General features: G+C 40.1%; 2 protein-coding genes across 2 annotated transcripts in view; one reads left to right on the plus strand and one right to left on the minus strand.

Moving 5' to 3' along the window:
* sntb1 (syntrophin, basic 1) overlaps positions 1-8,561 on the minus strand; it is a 46,309-nt gene extending 37,748 nt beyond the window's left edge. Inside the window, exon 1 of the mRNA XM_078253384.1 lies at positions 7,748-8,561. Coding sequence (XP_078109510.1) covers positions 7,748-8,294 — 547 coding nt within the window. The 5' untranslated portion in view covers positions 8,295-8,561. The remainder of the gene's footprint in view (positions 1-7,747) is intronic.
* Positions 8,562-11,318: 2,757 nt separating this feature from the next.
* Positions 11,319-13,128, plus strand: LOC144519882 (zinc-binding protein A33-like). The gene is made up of 2 exons (XM_078253386.1): positions 11,319-11,425; positions 11,597-13,128. Exon 2 carries the CDS (start codon positions 11,599-11,601, stop codon positions 12,877-12,879), a length of 1,281 nt encoding a protein of 426 aa, XP_078109512.1. The 5' UTR covers positions 11,319-11,425; positions 11,597-11,598; the 3' UTR covers positions 12,880-13,128.
* Positions 13,129-13,799: the final 671 nt, after the last annotated feature.

The raw sequence follows: 13,799 nt of genomic DNA on the forward strand, positions 1-13,799 counted from the left end.
TCCCTCAAAGGGAAAAAGCTACACAACCTGCATAAAATAGCTATCTACAGCATTACATGCTACTGTGAAAAAACTGCAGAATATATTTTTCACACCCTAAATAAGACAAATATACTGAGTATTCTTAACATCACTAGCTATTGAGACAACCTGGACTACTCTGAGGTCAGTGAAAATCAATGTAGCCTCTTGGCATCAAGCCAACCTTGGGAAGGCTTTGTTCAGGCCACACATCTCTATGAATGATCACCTAGGTACAATCAGCAAAATACAAACATTTTCTAAATAAATAATCTGACCTCTCCTTGTGTGGGGTAGACATCATCTATATCTTCTTCTGGCTCTAAAACACTCCACACTTTAAACAAATCTAAATTTAGAAATATTTTTTTACATGTGAGACTATCCAGTTTTAATTATAAACACAAATGAATTGAGCTACACAATTCTCCAAAGGTATTGTTCTCCTCTCTTTTTAACTTTAACCAAATAGCTCTTCGCACTGAGGGAAAAATAAACTTAACACCCCCATGTTTGGACTGAATTTTCAATCATCACTGCATAAAACAGCAATACAAAAGGAAAACAAAACAGTGCAACGAGGACAGACCGGGGACAGCTGTGAACATTAAAAACGGTTATCCTTGCGTGACCGTCTCTTGCAGCCACGACTGACACCTGTAAAGTTCTCTTAGTCCTGCACCAGGGACTTATGAAGTTGTTTACCACAGGCAGGTAAAGGGGTCACACCTGCTAATGTTGCTATCCAGGACATCTCACAGGTTCTCTCTGGGGCACTGATATTGGGAGAGAAGGCAGGATCTGCTGACTAAGGTCACTATGTCTTGTATGTGTCTTTTTGAGAGAGCTGTTCAAATATTGCATACTTTCTCTTCACACACATGGCTATTGGGCCTTTTTTTCACTAAAGACATTTTGACATTTGTCACAGTAGGAAAAGCACAGGCTGAATTCCACTCATTTGCTTCAGTATAGGGTTAAAAATTCTGTACAAGTACAAACTTGTAACTGTATTATGTATCATTTTTCATCAGTATGTACTGTAATTTCACTGCACCTCCATAATGGCAATGGCTGCAGTTGCTAGGAGCTTTGTGGCACAGCTGCAGAACCCTGATTTATCCCCAAAGGGAAATTCACTTTTGACTTGTCAGGCTGCATGCTGAGCCACAGAACAGAGCCAGCAAAGAGCCAGCGTCTTGCTCAGGGGACACTTTAACAAAGCGGATCCTCTCTGACATGGGGGCTTGAACCGTTGTCCCTCTTAGCTTTTGACCACTGGATCAATCTGCTGCCCTTTTATGACTGCATCAGGCGGGAGTAAGTGGTCAGTGTCTATTTTAGCTGAATTTGTTCTCCATCTTCTTAATGAGTTTCCAAGATGGCTTGTCAGTGCTACAGTAAAATAAACAGATTACCAAGTGCCTGTACAAGCTCTGTTGCTGTACACACAAAAATGCAGTGCATCTCTACAGACATATACAGTATGTAAAGTCACACACACACACACACACACACACACACACGCATGCACGCACGCACGCACACACACACACACAAACACACACACACACCTCCCATGAGGCATGTACTATCTCTCCAAACATTTGAATCCGATGTTTCCTCCTTATCTCATGTAACACACTATTTGTCTCTCACATCTTATAAGTGGCTTACACTCAGGAAAAATAAAGGGACTAAATCACTAATTTTAGGCGTCTTTTAATCTAAAATGAAAGATAATGTGCTCGGTTACATGTTGAGCAACCCAAACATCCATGAAATCTCTTGAAAACGCACTTCGTCACTTTTTGCTATTTCACTATGTTATACTGCTTTGCCAAATGCAAATGATCTCTGTTAAATTGCAGTTACGGTGAACTTCTGTCTCTCTGTTACCCTTAAGTTAACCCTCGCTGTCGTCGTCGTCGTTATCAGCCTCTTAGCCTCCCTCGTTAGCTTTCCTTCTGTTCAGTCTCTTTCTATCTCTCTCCCTCTTAGCACTTTCCCCATTAAATTCAAATTCAGCCCCGCCCCCCATCTCTCCCCCCCTTCCTTCTTGCCTGCTCCCTTCCCTTTCTCCTTATTTCTTATCTTGGTAAGTTTTCAGCAGGGATTTGCTTTTTCCTCTGCAGTATAGCCCCTGTGTCCCTCTGGGAAGGATCATGTTCACATGTGTATATGAGTGAGAGAGACAATGTGCATGTGTGTTTGCAAAAGTGAGGTAGGAAGAGCGAGAGACACTTTGTTCTTACTATCTCGGGTCCAAGAGTCCTCACAGTAACAGAAAAGAAAAAAAATCAGAAGTGGGCACTTGTGTGCAACATTTTCCAGTGTACGTGTGTATTTGTGCTTGCATACTTGTGTGTGTGTGTGCGTGTGTATGTGTATGTGTGTGTGTGTGTCTGTGTCTGTGTGTGTGTGTGTGTGTGTGTGTGTGTACATGTGAGTGTGTTAAGGGGGTAAAATTATGTTCTTGCTCCAGAGTGGAATCTGGCTGCCATTAATGCTGGGCGGTATAACCAAAACTTTGTATCACAGTATTTTTTAAGATTGTGGAGGTTTCACGGTATATCACGGTATTTTCTTTCTTCTGCTTGACTGGGCCTTTATTTAGGTTTATAATGGCTTATTCTACTGTCAGGAGTACATAGAATATCACACAAACATGTTAATGTCATCATGTTTACTAAAAGCTTTGATTACTAAAGGGTTTGCTTGGCTCCACAACATTATACAATAACGTTATATGAAGGAGAATGCATGAAACAGTTACAGAATCTGAACTATTTTTATTATGCAAACTGCAAAGTAGTAAAATAAACTTAAATTGAATGAATACACATACAAACAACGTTACCATTGTTTTACTTTCAAAACAAAATAGTTGTAAGATAGTTGTATAAACACTACCTTGGCCACAGGTAAGTTAGGTTGTTGTAAGTGAGCGACTGAACGGAGCTCCGCTGTCAGCAGTGTTGCCAATTTAGCGACTTTGTCGCTAGATTTAGCGACTTTTCAGACCCCCTTAGCGACTTTATTTCAAAAAAGCGACTAGCGACAAATCTCTGATTATTTGGCTAAAAAGTTCTATTTCTTTCTATCTACCTTGCTGACACAACCACTAAGCTTTATACAAATGATTGCGTAATGACGTCAACAATATGCAAATGAGGGTATGACGTCATCTAGTGACTTTTAGCGACTTTTGGAGCTGGTGCTAGCGACTTTCATTGGAAAACAGTTGGCAACACTGGCTGTCAGCCTCCTTCGGTGTTTGAACAATGTTAGTAGGTTGGCGGACGTATTTCAGCGAGGCAAGACATCTTAAATCTAGTGTTTTAATCATTGCTCTGAACCCGTCTTTCTCCCTTTTTTCTCAACGGTCTGTAGCAGGACCGTAGGTGGATTGTTATTGCATTCATTATGTTGCGCCGCTGCATGCTTGAAGTGACATGTCTTTAACGTTAGCACAGCCAAGTAACGTTAGCCCAACCAAGTAATGTTACAGCGACAGGCAACAACAGTGGACAAATTACGTCAGATTTTTTAGAAACAAAAAACTTCGGAACAACAGACAGCTCCTCTCTTGAGCATACGGTGTTCTAGCGACCGGAGCCTCTCCCAGCTTTACAGACTGTTTTGCTACCTGGCTAGCTAGCAGCTATAATGTTACCCAACATGCCGTCCGGCGGTGTAAATTTGTAAATGTAAAATTATTAGTGTTAGAAATTGTTTAAGTAAAAAATTGTTGTGTGCTATGGTGTTTTATCCTGTTAAAGAGAGTTAGTTGTGGGTTATTAATTGTTGTGTTATAAAGTTACTACCATGAGTGAGAAGGGTACGCAGTTAACACGGCTCCCGTTCTCAATTCACTCGCAGATTACTTCGGCCGTAGTGCTCTCTGCAGCAATGTACTGGTGTTACGGTATATGAAAAATCCATATCATATGGGAATTTACAGTTTTTGCCTATTGCTTACTCACTTTTTGCTCATTATGTCAAAACTCTACACACAAGACAATCAGACAGCACTTGGAGATTAACAACTCATATCTATGACAAAATGAAACACTGCAATCAAAACACTCCTTTCTAAAAATGAAATTCTTACAACAAAACCATACACACAAGCACCATCTGAATTCCTCTTTCATATCACCAGCAACACACTGATGGGCTTTATAGAAAACACTGCAGTCTTTGTGTTTCTATTTTTTATATATATATACATTCTCAGACTCAGTATTCTGTAAAATTCAGAAGTAGAATTTCTGTAGTAATCAAACAAAAAAAGAGTTTTTACAACAAACAAACATTCTTACAGAAATAAAGAAAAATAGAATCACAAATCACTACAGTTTTTCTTGATTGCTTTGACACAGCAGTCAACTCAAACTCCAGATTTTTCAAAACAGAACACACAGGCCGAAACAGTGGCGGTCAAAATGACACATTTTGTTTGCAAAAGTCTCTAACCCTGCCAAAACATTTAAAATATGCAACAAAAGACACAGTGGACCACCAAATACAAAATACAGCACTCAGTGCGAATCAGTGCACCATTGCTTGTCACTGTAGCTTATTACTGTACGTAGCTTTCATGCCAGTGCCATTTGTTGTCAAATTTGCCTTCTTGCAAAGATTTGGAACCAGAATCAGAAATGCTTTGATGCAAATTGTATTGATTCCATTGATTCTTATTTTGAAACTGTGGCTGAAAACTGAAATACTGTAAATATTACACAAAATACATGTAAACCAAAATAAAATCTATTAGAGTATGAGAAATTAAGAAAATAAAATCTATTACTGTAGAGTATAAGAAATAGCCATTATTGATACTCAGTTTCAGCTGTCTTAGACCTCTTCCATCCATTTTGGCAAAGAACAACACAGACGCTGCACCTTTAAGGCCTGCAGACTGATTGCTAATTGAAGATTTGTGTGAAAGAGTGTCAAACAGGTGCTTCAGTGATTTCACACTTATGTAGGTAGTTTCTAATAGTTAGGAACAGATGGTTTCTGTTTGGTTACCATAGCTAAAACAATGGAGTTTGGACTGCTTGAACGACATCCGTGTTAACTGTTCTGCAAAAGGGTGGGGAAAATGTGTCAATCCAATGAGAAAGGGTTAACACATTTGCAAGAGGTGTCTTCTGCTCTGCTGAGACAGTGATGAAGAAAACCGAGTAGATCCCAGTTTCTTTAAGCAGGTCAAACAATCAAGAAAAACTGTAAATTTAGCAACAAAACAAAAGTAAAAAAAAACAAAAACAATTACTGGATAAATTGCTATTGGGATACTTGTACATGTGTGTGTGTGTGTGTGTGTGTGCACGTGTGTGTGTGTGCACGTGTGTGTGTGCACGTGTGTGTGTGTGTGTGCGTGTGTGGTGGGGGGCTGGGGGGGCGATGTCTCTTCCACGTCCGACTCCCCTCTCTCTTTGCCTCCATGCTTGCAAAGTTCTCAGAATGGCTTACCTGAGGCCTATCTGTATTGCTAAGGCTCAGATGTGTGTTTCAGAAGTGTTTTCAGGTGTGTATGTAAGTGCCTACAATTGCCAGATGAGTTTTGCATTTTGAACAGAGTGCTTTCCCAATGACAATAGGAGATTTCGTTTTTGAACAAAGTGTCTAATGTAAGAAAACGTGTGTAGTGCTTCGCAATAAGTGTGTTACAGAATTGGTGAAACAAACAAAGTGCAAAGTTGACAATGTGATTAAGCTATGGTTACACTGTGTTTAAGGTATGCTACAAGAAGTTTAGGTATTGAGGCTTTGGTCTAAGCATTTGTTTTTAGTGTGTAAGCAATGGGACAAAAACTGTAATACCGCCGATATACCGCCCAGCGCTAGCTGCCATCAGCCTAATTTTCATCTTCACTTTTGGCTAAAAACAGCTGCGCAACACCAACTTGGCCACACTGGTGTGAGTGAGTGAGGTGAAAGCAAAGTGTGTAAGTGTGTGTGTGTGTGTGTGTGTGTGTGTGTGTGTGTGTGTGTGTCTTTACATACTATATGTCTGTGTGTGTGTGTGTGTGTGTGTGTGTGTGTGTGTGTGTAAGACACTTGAGAAAATGTAGAGCTGGATTTGTTGAGCGTGAGGGGGAGAGATGAGTTTGATGCTGCGTTCCAGGCAACCCGTAACTCGTGTTTTCACAACCTTCTACCCGTGAAAGTGCCCTGGAACGGCAGTCAAACCCATAACTTACTACTCGTGAACTCGTACCAGATTGTTGTATTCCAAGTTACAGTTTTGACGTCACACACACGAACAATGTCGACCCCTGTTGATGCTGTACAGGCGCCGGTTATTAACAGTGAGAAATAGAAATAAATATACATAAATAGGCAACGTAAAGTAATTCCACACATTGTAATCAAAACAATACACATACGATTGTGTACTACTACAGGTTATGTTTATTAAATGAAGCCCAAAATATGTTGCTGACTAGAAATCGCTAGTATCAGTTAGCGCTAGCTAACGTCAACGGTAGGTAGCCGCTAATTAATGCTAATGCTAGCTAGAAGGGCTTTGTAGCTTTGTGGTGACCATAGACAGTAAAATTAAGGTGGTGACTTTGCCTGGGGACGCTACCAAGTCGTGAGTCATGACTTGAAGTCATAACTTACGGGCTAAAAATTGTGTCTGGAACGCAGCATGACCTTGCATGATTCTCCCTTGGCATCTCTGGTTGCATAATAACTGTTTCCTTAGGAATCTAAACTGTTCTTTTGTACAAAAGGCGGGCAGTACAGCTGTTTCACAACTATACAATACATCTACTTTTCGGGTGTCCTGTAAAGTTGCACTATGTACATAAGTAAAGTGTCTTCCCCTCTTCTGCAGTAAATTAAATACATTTGCAGAGAAGAATTTTTTTTTTGCCTTCAGTTTTTGTACCCTGGGAGACTGCTTGGTGACAACAAATTGTAAATTAACAGAAAAACAGATTTGATGAAATGAGATATGAATAGTATAGGCAGGTGCAATACAAATACCATCCTTTCTTCCGCCACTCTTGCTATTAACCAGTAGGCTACCTCCTTTCTTTAATGGAAAGTAAATCACATCTACAGCAGAGGCTTCAACTGTTAGAGCCCTGCAGCTTTTCATTCTCCTCTAATCAGGGAGTGATTTGCACCTGGGATGTTTAGTGAATACAATCAACTGGCAGGTAGAATAGAAAACTTGCAGTAATTTGCAGAACGTTGTGTCCTGAGGACCATCGACCTGATGGATGATGTGCATAAAACAGCCCAACGCCAGTCTAGGAAATAGGAAGCTAAGGGATAAGAAGCGCTCAGACTTACAAGGCATTTCTCCCTCCCTAAAGGATGAGGTCCCCATGCATGTTCCAGAGTTGCCTCAGGGATCTTTGAGTTTGGTTATATTAGGTCTCCATAAAAAATTAGGCTGAAAACAGAAGGACTTTGGCTAAACTAAGATCTAACACTTAACTTGTATCTCCCCAGGTACAGTCCCCTGTACATTCATTCACTAAAATATATAGCTTATATACACACATAACGCTCACGTGGGCTTCCTAAAATATAACCTTATTATTTGTGAGTTTATGAAATAAATTGGGGCGTGCATGAAGTAGACTATAGGCTTAAAAAAGTTTAGTTCAATAACATCCGGCCGCAACTCTCCTTCATTATTTGGGTCCCACATTGACTGTTATCCTCTCTCACACAGTCTGTCCAGCATGCCTACCTTCCAGTGTCACCTCTTTCCCGGCCCGTTTTAGCGCCTGCACAGCCTCGTCGTGGGTCGCGTCCCGCAGGTTCACGCCGTTCACGGACAGGATGGCATCCCCGACATACAGAGCCTGGGTCTGGTCCGCTGCGAGCCCCTGGAATATCTTACTGATGAGGATAGGCATTTTATTCTCCTTCCCACCTTTGATGCTGATCCCAAGTCCCCCGATCTCCTGCTTGGTCACCTTAACGCACCGTTTTCTGTTGGCGATCGCCTCGGGCACTCGCTCCGGGAGGTCCGTGAACGCGGTGCGCACAGTTTGGGGGCCGTTGTTGGAGTTGGTGTTATTGTTGTCAAGGTAAGATCCGTTGGTAACGCCGTTGGAGTTGACATTGTCGTTCACGTTGTCGTTAACGCAGCTTTCCTCGCAACTTAACGTGAGCGCTTCCTCGTTCAAGATGACCAAAACTTTGTGCCACCGCTCCCGCACCAAAACCTCCACAAATCCACTTTTTTGCACTCCGGAGGCACCTGAAACTCCAGTCGCTATTACCACCGCCATCTTTGGAGCATTTCTTTAAAATTACATGTGGTTATGTCCCCAGCACGCTCTCACACATCAACTTCCACTCTGTCTCCCTCACACTCAGACTGAACTTCGCCCCTCTCAAGTTTTCTGCGGGACTTGTCAAGCGTCCCGACCAACCAGCCCGAGCCCTTTCGGCGCAAGCAGCTCCCCGCTCCGCCTGCCAGGGATCCTATCTGCTGGGTGGAGTTTGCTCCCGCCGCCGTCAGCCGATCCCATCTCCAGACCCTATACACTTAATGTGTTCATCATTTCCCCTGAACGTTGAGACGTGACAAGTGATGCATAGTTAAACCACAATGAACACATTCACAAAATCTATTAATGTATTAATTGTACTCGTAGGTTAATAATATTACAATGATGCAAAAACCCTATTGTGATGTTAAAATATATAGACATTTAAAAGCAATTAACGTCTATTTCGTGAATGAAACCATAATTGGGTTTTGTGAGTCATTAGGCCGCGTGGTGCTGAAGAAGTGACAAAAAACTGGACATTTTCATTATGGTAGCTGTTTTTAACATGCCTTTATTAAACAGACGCATCTTAAATGTGATTAGAACCGAGTTTCTAGTCTTCCAATTCCCAGTGAGACCCATGCACTCTGCTGAACACGTTCACGTTGCAGACGTGAGACCGGTTACGCGCGTACAGGAATGCGCCTACCCTGTTTTGATGTCTCAAAGAGATAGCGAGCGTTTTGTTAGGAAGCTCTGACATGGAGAGCCCTCCTCTGAGCTTTCCAACGCCATCATTATTATTCTAAAGGTTCTTCACATGCCAGCTGTCAATCCTGCAGGCTCGTGAGAGTTCAGATGAGTGAACTCATGGTGCAACTCGTGTCAGGTTATCTCTACAATCAATGCATGGCGCCTGTTGTTTGACGATGAGCAGGGTCCGAGCCCTGTGAGTGACTGGCAGGGATGCAGAAGAGGAGATGGAGACAAAAGCCATGATGCAGCTTCAGTCAGCAGCTTCAGACATGATTATATCAGGGGGAAACAACCAAAGAGCTGCTGGGACTTCAATGAGGACTTTAAGTGCATAGAAGTTACAGTTTTTTTGGATGTAACAACACTTAAATCCATAAGTATGCATTTTCTTTAAACAGCTGTCATAGCTATTAGCAATGCAGCCACGACACCTACTGGTGGCATTTTAAATTAACGTCTGTGAGGTTAAACGTGTCAGTAAAATCACTGGGAACCCTCTATTATTGTGTTATTTGATCCATTTTGCTGTGGGTGTTATTTTTGATACACAGACAAATGTCCTGCCTTGGTGCAATAAAGATTATTCTATTATATTCTAGAAATGCAGAACTAAGCCATCTTGTATCTTGAAATTTGAAAATTATAGGCCATTAACACAAACTGACCGTCTTAACTTATTTCCCCCAAACATTGTTATTTATTTAAATGCACAATAATGTTCCATATACTGTCTTTTTTTTTTTTTATAAAGATGCTCAGGTTAAAGTATTAAATCGAACATTCGTACTTCACAAGTTTGAATTAAATGGATATGTTAAATAGTGCCTTTTCAAGAAGCTTTGAGTCACCTCTTATTTATTTATTTATTTATATATATATATATATATATATATATATATATATATATATATATATATTACATGCATGGACATTATTAAAAAAAAAGAAACTGAATTTCTATTTTTGGAAGTCCAACATACATTATGGATGAGGCATGAGAAACCAAGATGTGTATGTAGATGTATGTGCACATATGAATACTATGAGAAATAAGGGCATGATCTAATGATTTAATATTACATATTTCAGTGTCTATGTCATCATTATTCAAATTGTGTAGTCACTGGAATGTTTAGTGCAGGCAGGCTGTATAAAGGAGCCAAGCTTCCTTACTTGCTCGCCTTCTGAACTACATATATCATTGTACTGAGCCGCACCAAAGAGGGGTTTATTTTGAGAAAGAGACTAAAATAGAAATACTAAGAAACATTTGGCTTAATGAGGTGTATAAGCTACACTTGATTTTTACTATTATATGGAAATGAGCTATCAGAGGAAATGTACATTCTTTGTTGTGGTAATGACCTTCAAAACAAATAAACAAACAAACACACAGATAACTCAATCTTATTAAAGGTGATGCTATTTAAAGGTTGTTAATTAATCTTTTTTTTAATCCTCGGTCAGATTTATTTTTGCATACTTCCCTAATAGTTTAACATCTTTTGCAGGCCTCACACTTTTCAATATAATGTTAAATTATGTTGTTACTAAAATACTTATGTGATTTATTACTATCAAACTAAAACAAAGATAATCCAAGAGGTGTTACTTTTTTATTTTTGATTAAATGAATATATTTTTACAGGAATGCTGATTACAAGAACGTCAAAAAAACACACTTTACACAAGAAACTATAGGTGGTTAAATGTTATAGAATTCAAGTAAGAAGTGACTGAAATACAATGCATAGCATCAGCTTCATAATCCATATTAGGCAAATGCATGGCCAAAGTAATCAGATTACATTATTGATTCATCAAGTGAAATTTGGAGTTCAATTTGCAGACACATCCATGTCTCTTTCCACTCTATCTTAAAGTGAAACCAGAAACTAAACAGCAGTTTTACAGAATAGAATATTTGTGGAGTGATTCATTTCATTTTCGTGGCACAGACGTTTCACTCCTTTCATGTTAACTCTTTAAAAGCGGAGACTAATAATTTCCCACAAGATGACTTGATTCAGAGACAGATCTCCTTTTAGAGTTGAGTTTGAGTTGAGCACAGATGCTCGTTGTGGTTTGAGTTGTTGTTACTTTGGTTGAGTGGATCTGTTATTACATTGACACCAAAAACTTACGGTGACACCAGAAATAAAGCGTTCTTTATTGGTTTCATTAGCAGAAATGATGCTCAAAATCATATTCCAGTTCATGTCATAAGGGGTTAATGTCATGCAGGAAGAGCAGATGGGTGGAGTATGAGCCAGGGTAGGAGGAGCACTATTGCATCATTTATAGAGAAATGAAACTTAACTGGTAAACACAGATAAGTTTGCCCATTTGCATACAAAGACAGACAACAGCAGAGCAGAGCATCCAAGAAGGTGAAGTTCAACTTCTCTGTTAAATACTTGATAATATTCTGATATTGTAGAGTATTTTTTAGCTATACGTGTAATGAACTTTGCACCTTTTGTTGACAAAATGGCTCACACCAGTAGCACTTAGGAGTCAAAAAAGGATGGTTCTTAGCTTTCAAACCTTCTCTCCTCTAGATATGGCCACGGCCTGCAGTTTCCTGTCTGAAGATCAGTTCCAGTGCTCCATCTGTCTGGATGTTTTCACCGAGCCTGTTTCAGTTCCATGTGGACACAACTTCTGCAAGGCCTGTCTCACCAGGCACTGGGAGGGCAAAGAGCAGTGTCAGTGTCCACTGTGCAATGCGAAGTTCAACAAAGGGCTCAAACTTTGTGTCAACACTGTATTCAGGGAGGTGGTGGAGAATTTCAAGGAACACAATGTGATAGCTAACAATTATTCCCCAGTCAAACCAGGACAGGTGCCATGTGACTGCTGCCTTGGAAACAAGTTCAAAGCCTCTAAAACCTGTTTGGTTTGCTTGGCCTCTTATTGTGAAACACACCTAGAGCCTCATCTGAGAGTTCCAGCTTTAAAGAGACACAAACTGACTAATCCTGTGCATAACCTGGAGGACCAAATATGCAAGAAACACAACAGGATGTTGGAGCTCTTCTGCAGGAATGACCAGGCATGTGTTTGTGTCCTGTGTACAGAACATAGCTCTCATGATATGGTCCCTTTAGAGGAAGCATATGTCAACAAGAGGGTTCAGATGGGGAAGAAAAAGGCAGAAGTGCAGGAAATGAAACGTAAGCGTGGAAAGAGGGCTCAGAAGACAAAAGTGGCAGTGCAGACCAAGAGAAAAGGCAAACATGAAGTGATGGCAAACAATGTAGGCATGAATCAAATGCAAGCGTCTCTCATTTGGTGGATTCCACACCAATTCAACAGACATAGCTATTATCCAGGAAACAGGGACTTTTCTGAAGGAAGATTTTACCGTGAGGTTCAGGCCGAAGGGAACACCGGCTTGGATATAGAAGAGTCGATGCGTGGGATGAGGACATTTATACTTAACCCCAGGAATGAAAACTGGGTCATAAGGTTAGGAACTGACACCAACTGCAGTGCTCTACATGAGGTCCCAGTCCACCTCTTCTTGATTAGGAAACCTGAGAGAGTTGTTGTGTTTGTAGACTATGACGCTGGATTGGTGTGCTTTGTTGATGCAGACACTGGGTTCCTGGTCTACTCTTTGACTGGCTGCAAATTCAATGAGAGCATGTACCTATTCTACAGCCCCAGTCCTACAAAGAAAAACAGCTGGGCTAAGAGGCTACAAATGGGGGTTCAGAAGATAAAAGAATGGTCACAACTTCCAGATACCAAATTCTGCTTGCTTTGTATTGTCTTTGTATTAGTTGTTTGTATTAGTATTGCATTATCAGAACATGTTTTAAATCATGAAAAGAAATAGAAACATGTTTCTAACACTTTCTCTGTGGTGAATGCACTTGCAGAGGCAGGGAGAGTTAAAACCAGCATCTTCTTTCTCTTACTTAACCATGTGTAACAAAATGATTAAGGTTCACATACAGTGAGTCTGTAAATCACAATGAAATTGTAAATAGGACTTTGTATGCTTGTTTTGTTATTTGGTGTTCAATTATCAGTATTTAACATACACAATTAATTTACATAAAGTTTACATCTCTGTGAAACATGATGGTAGCATCATTTCTATAATGAATCAACCACTCTAAACATGTAGTGTATGCACAGTACCTCAGTATCAGTGTGTGTACTCCACACAAAGTGTTGAATGGAGTGTGATTTCACATTCATGATCACTGTAATGAAGATGGTGACAGAGACTTTATTCAAATACACCACTAGAGGGAGCAATCTACCTACCGTTCATACAAACAGCAGCGCTCACTTCTTATTCAATTCCTATAGAGATTAATCTTTTTTCTTGTTTATGACTAAATACCTGCAAATTAAAAACATGGTAAACATTAAACATCAATATGTGGGCATTGTGTAGTCAGGTAGCTTACAGCCTCACAGAAGTTTTCCATATCAGCATGATAGATACAGACTGACAGATGAGAGAAAAAAATACACTGTCGTCAAACCAAGCCAGTCTGTTTAGTCTGTTGTTCTTCGACAACCATACTGTTTGAGCAGTACTGAATCAAGACTTAAGAAGGTGAAGGTCCACCACTCATTGATACACTTCATAAAGTTTAACTAACAAAAGCATTCCAGTTTGAATGACAAATGTCAGTGCATGCATTGTTTCATTTTGTATTAGTACATTATATTATTATAACATTTCCCTCAAAACCACAAATGTGGAGCTCATGGTGGCACTAGAGGGAAAATCAGAGGATC

This window comes from Sander vitreus, chromosome 6 (assembly GCF_031162955.1).
Source record: "Sander vitreus isolate 19-12246 chromosome 6, sanVit1, whole genome shotgun sequence".
Classification (NCBI taxonomy): Eukaryota; Metazoa; Chordata; class Actinopteri; order Perciformes; family Percidae; genus Sander; species Sander vitreus.

Coding starts and splice junctions, on each gene's coding strand:
- LOC144519882 (XM_078253386.1), top strand. CDS start 11,599: ATGGCCACGGCCTGCAGTTTCCTGTCTGAAGATCAGTTCCAGTGCTCC.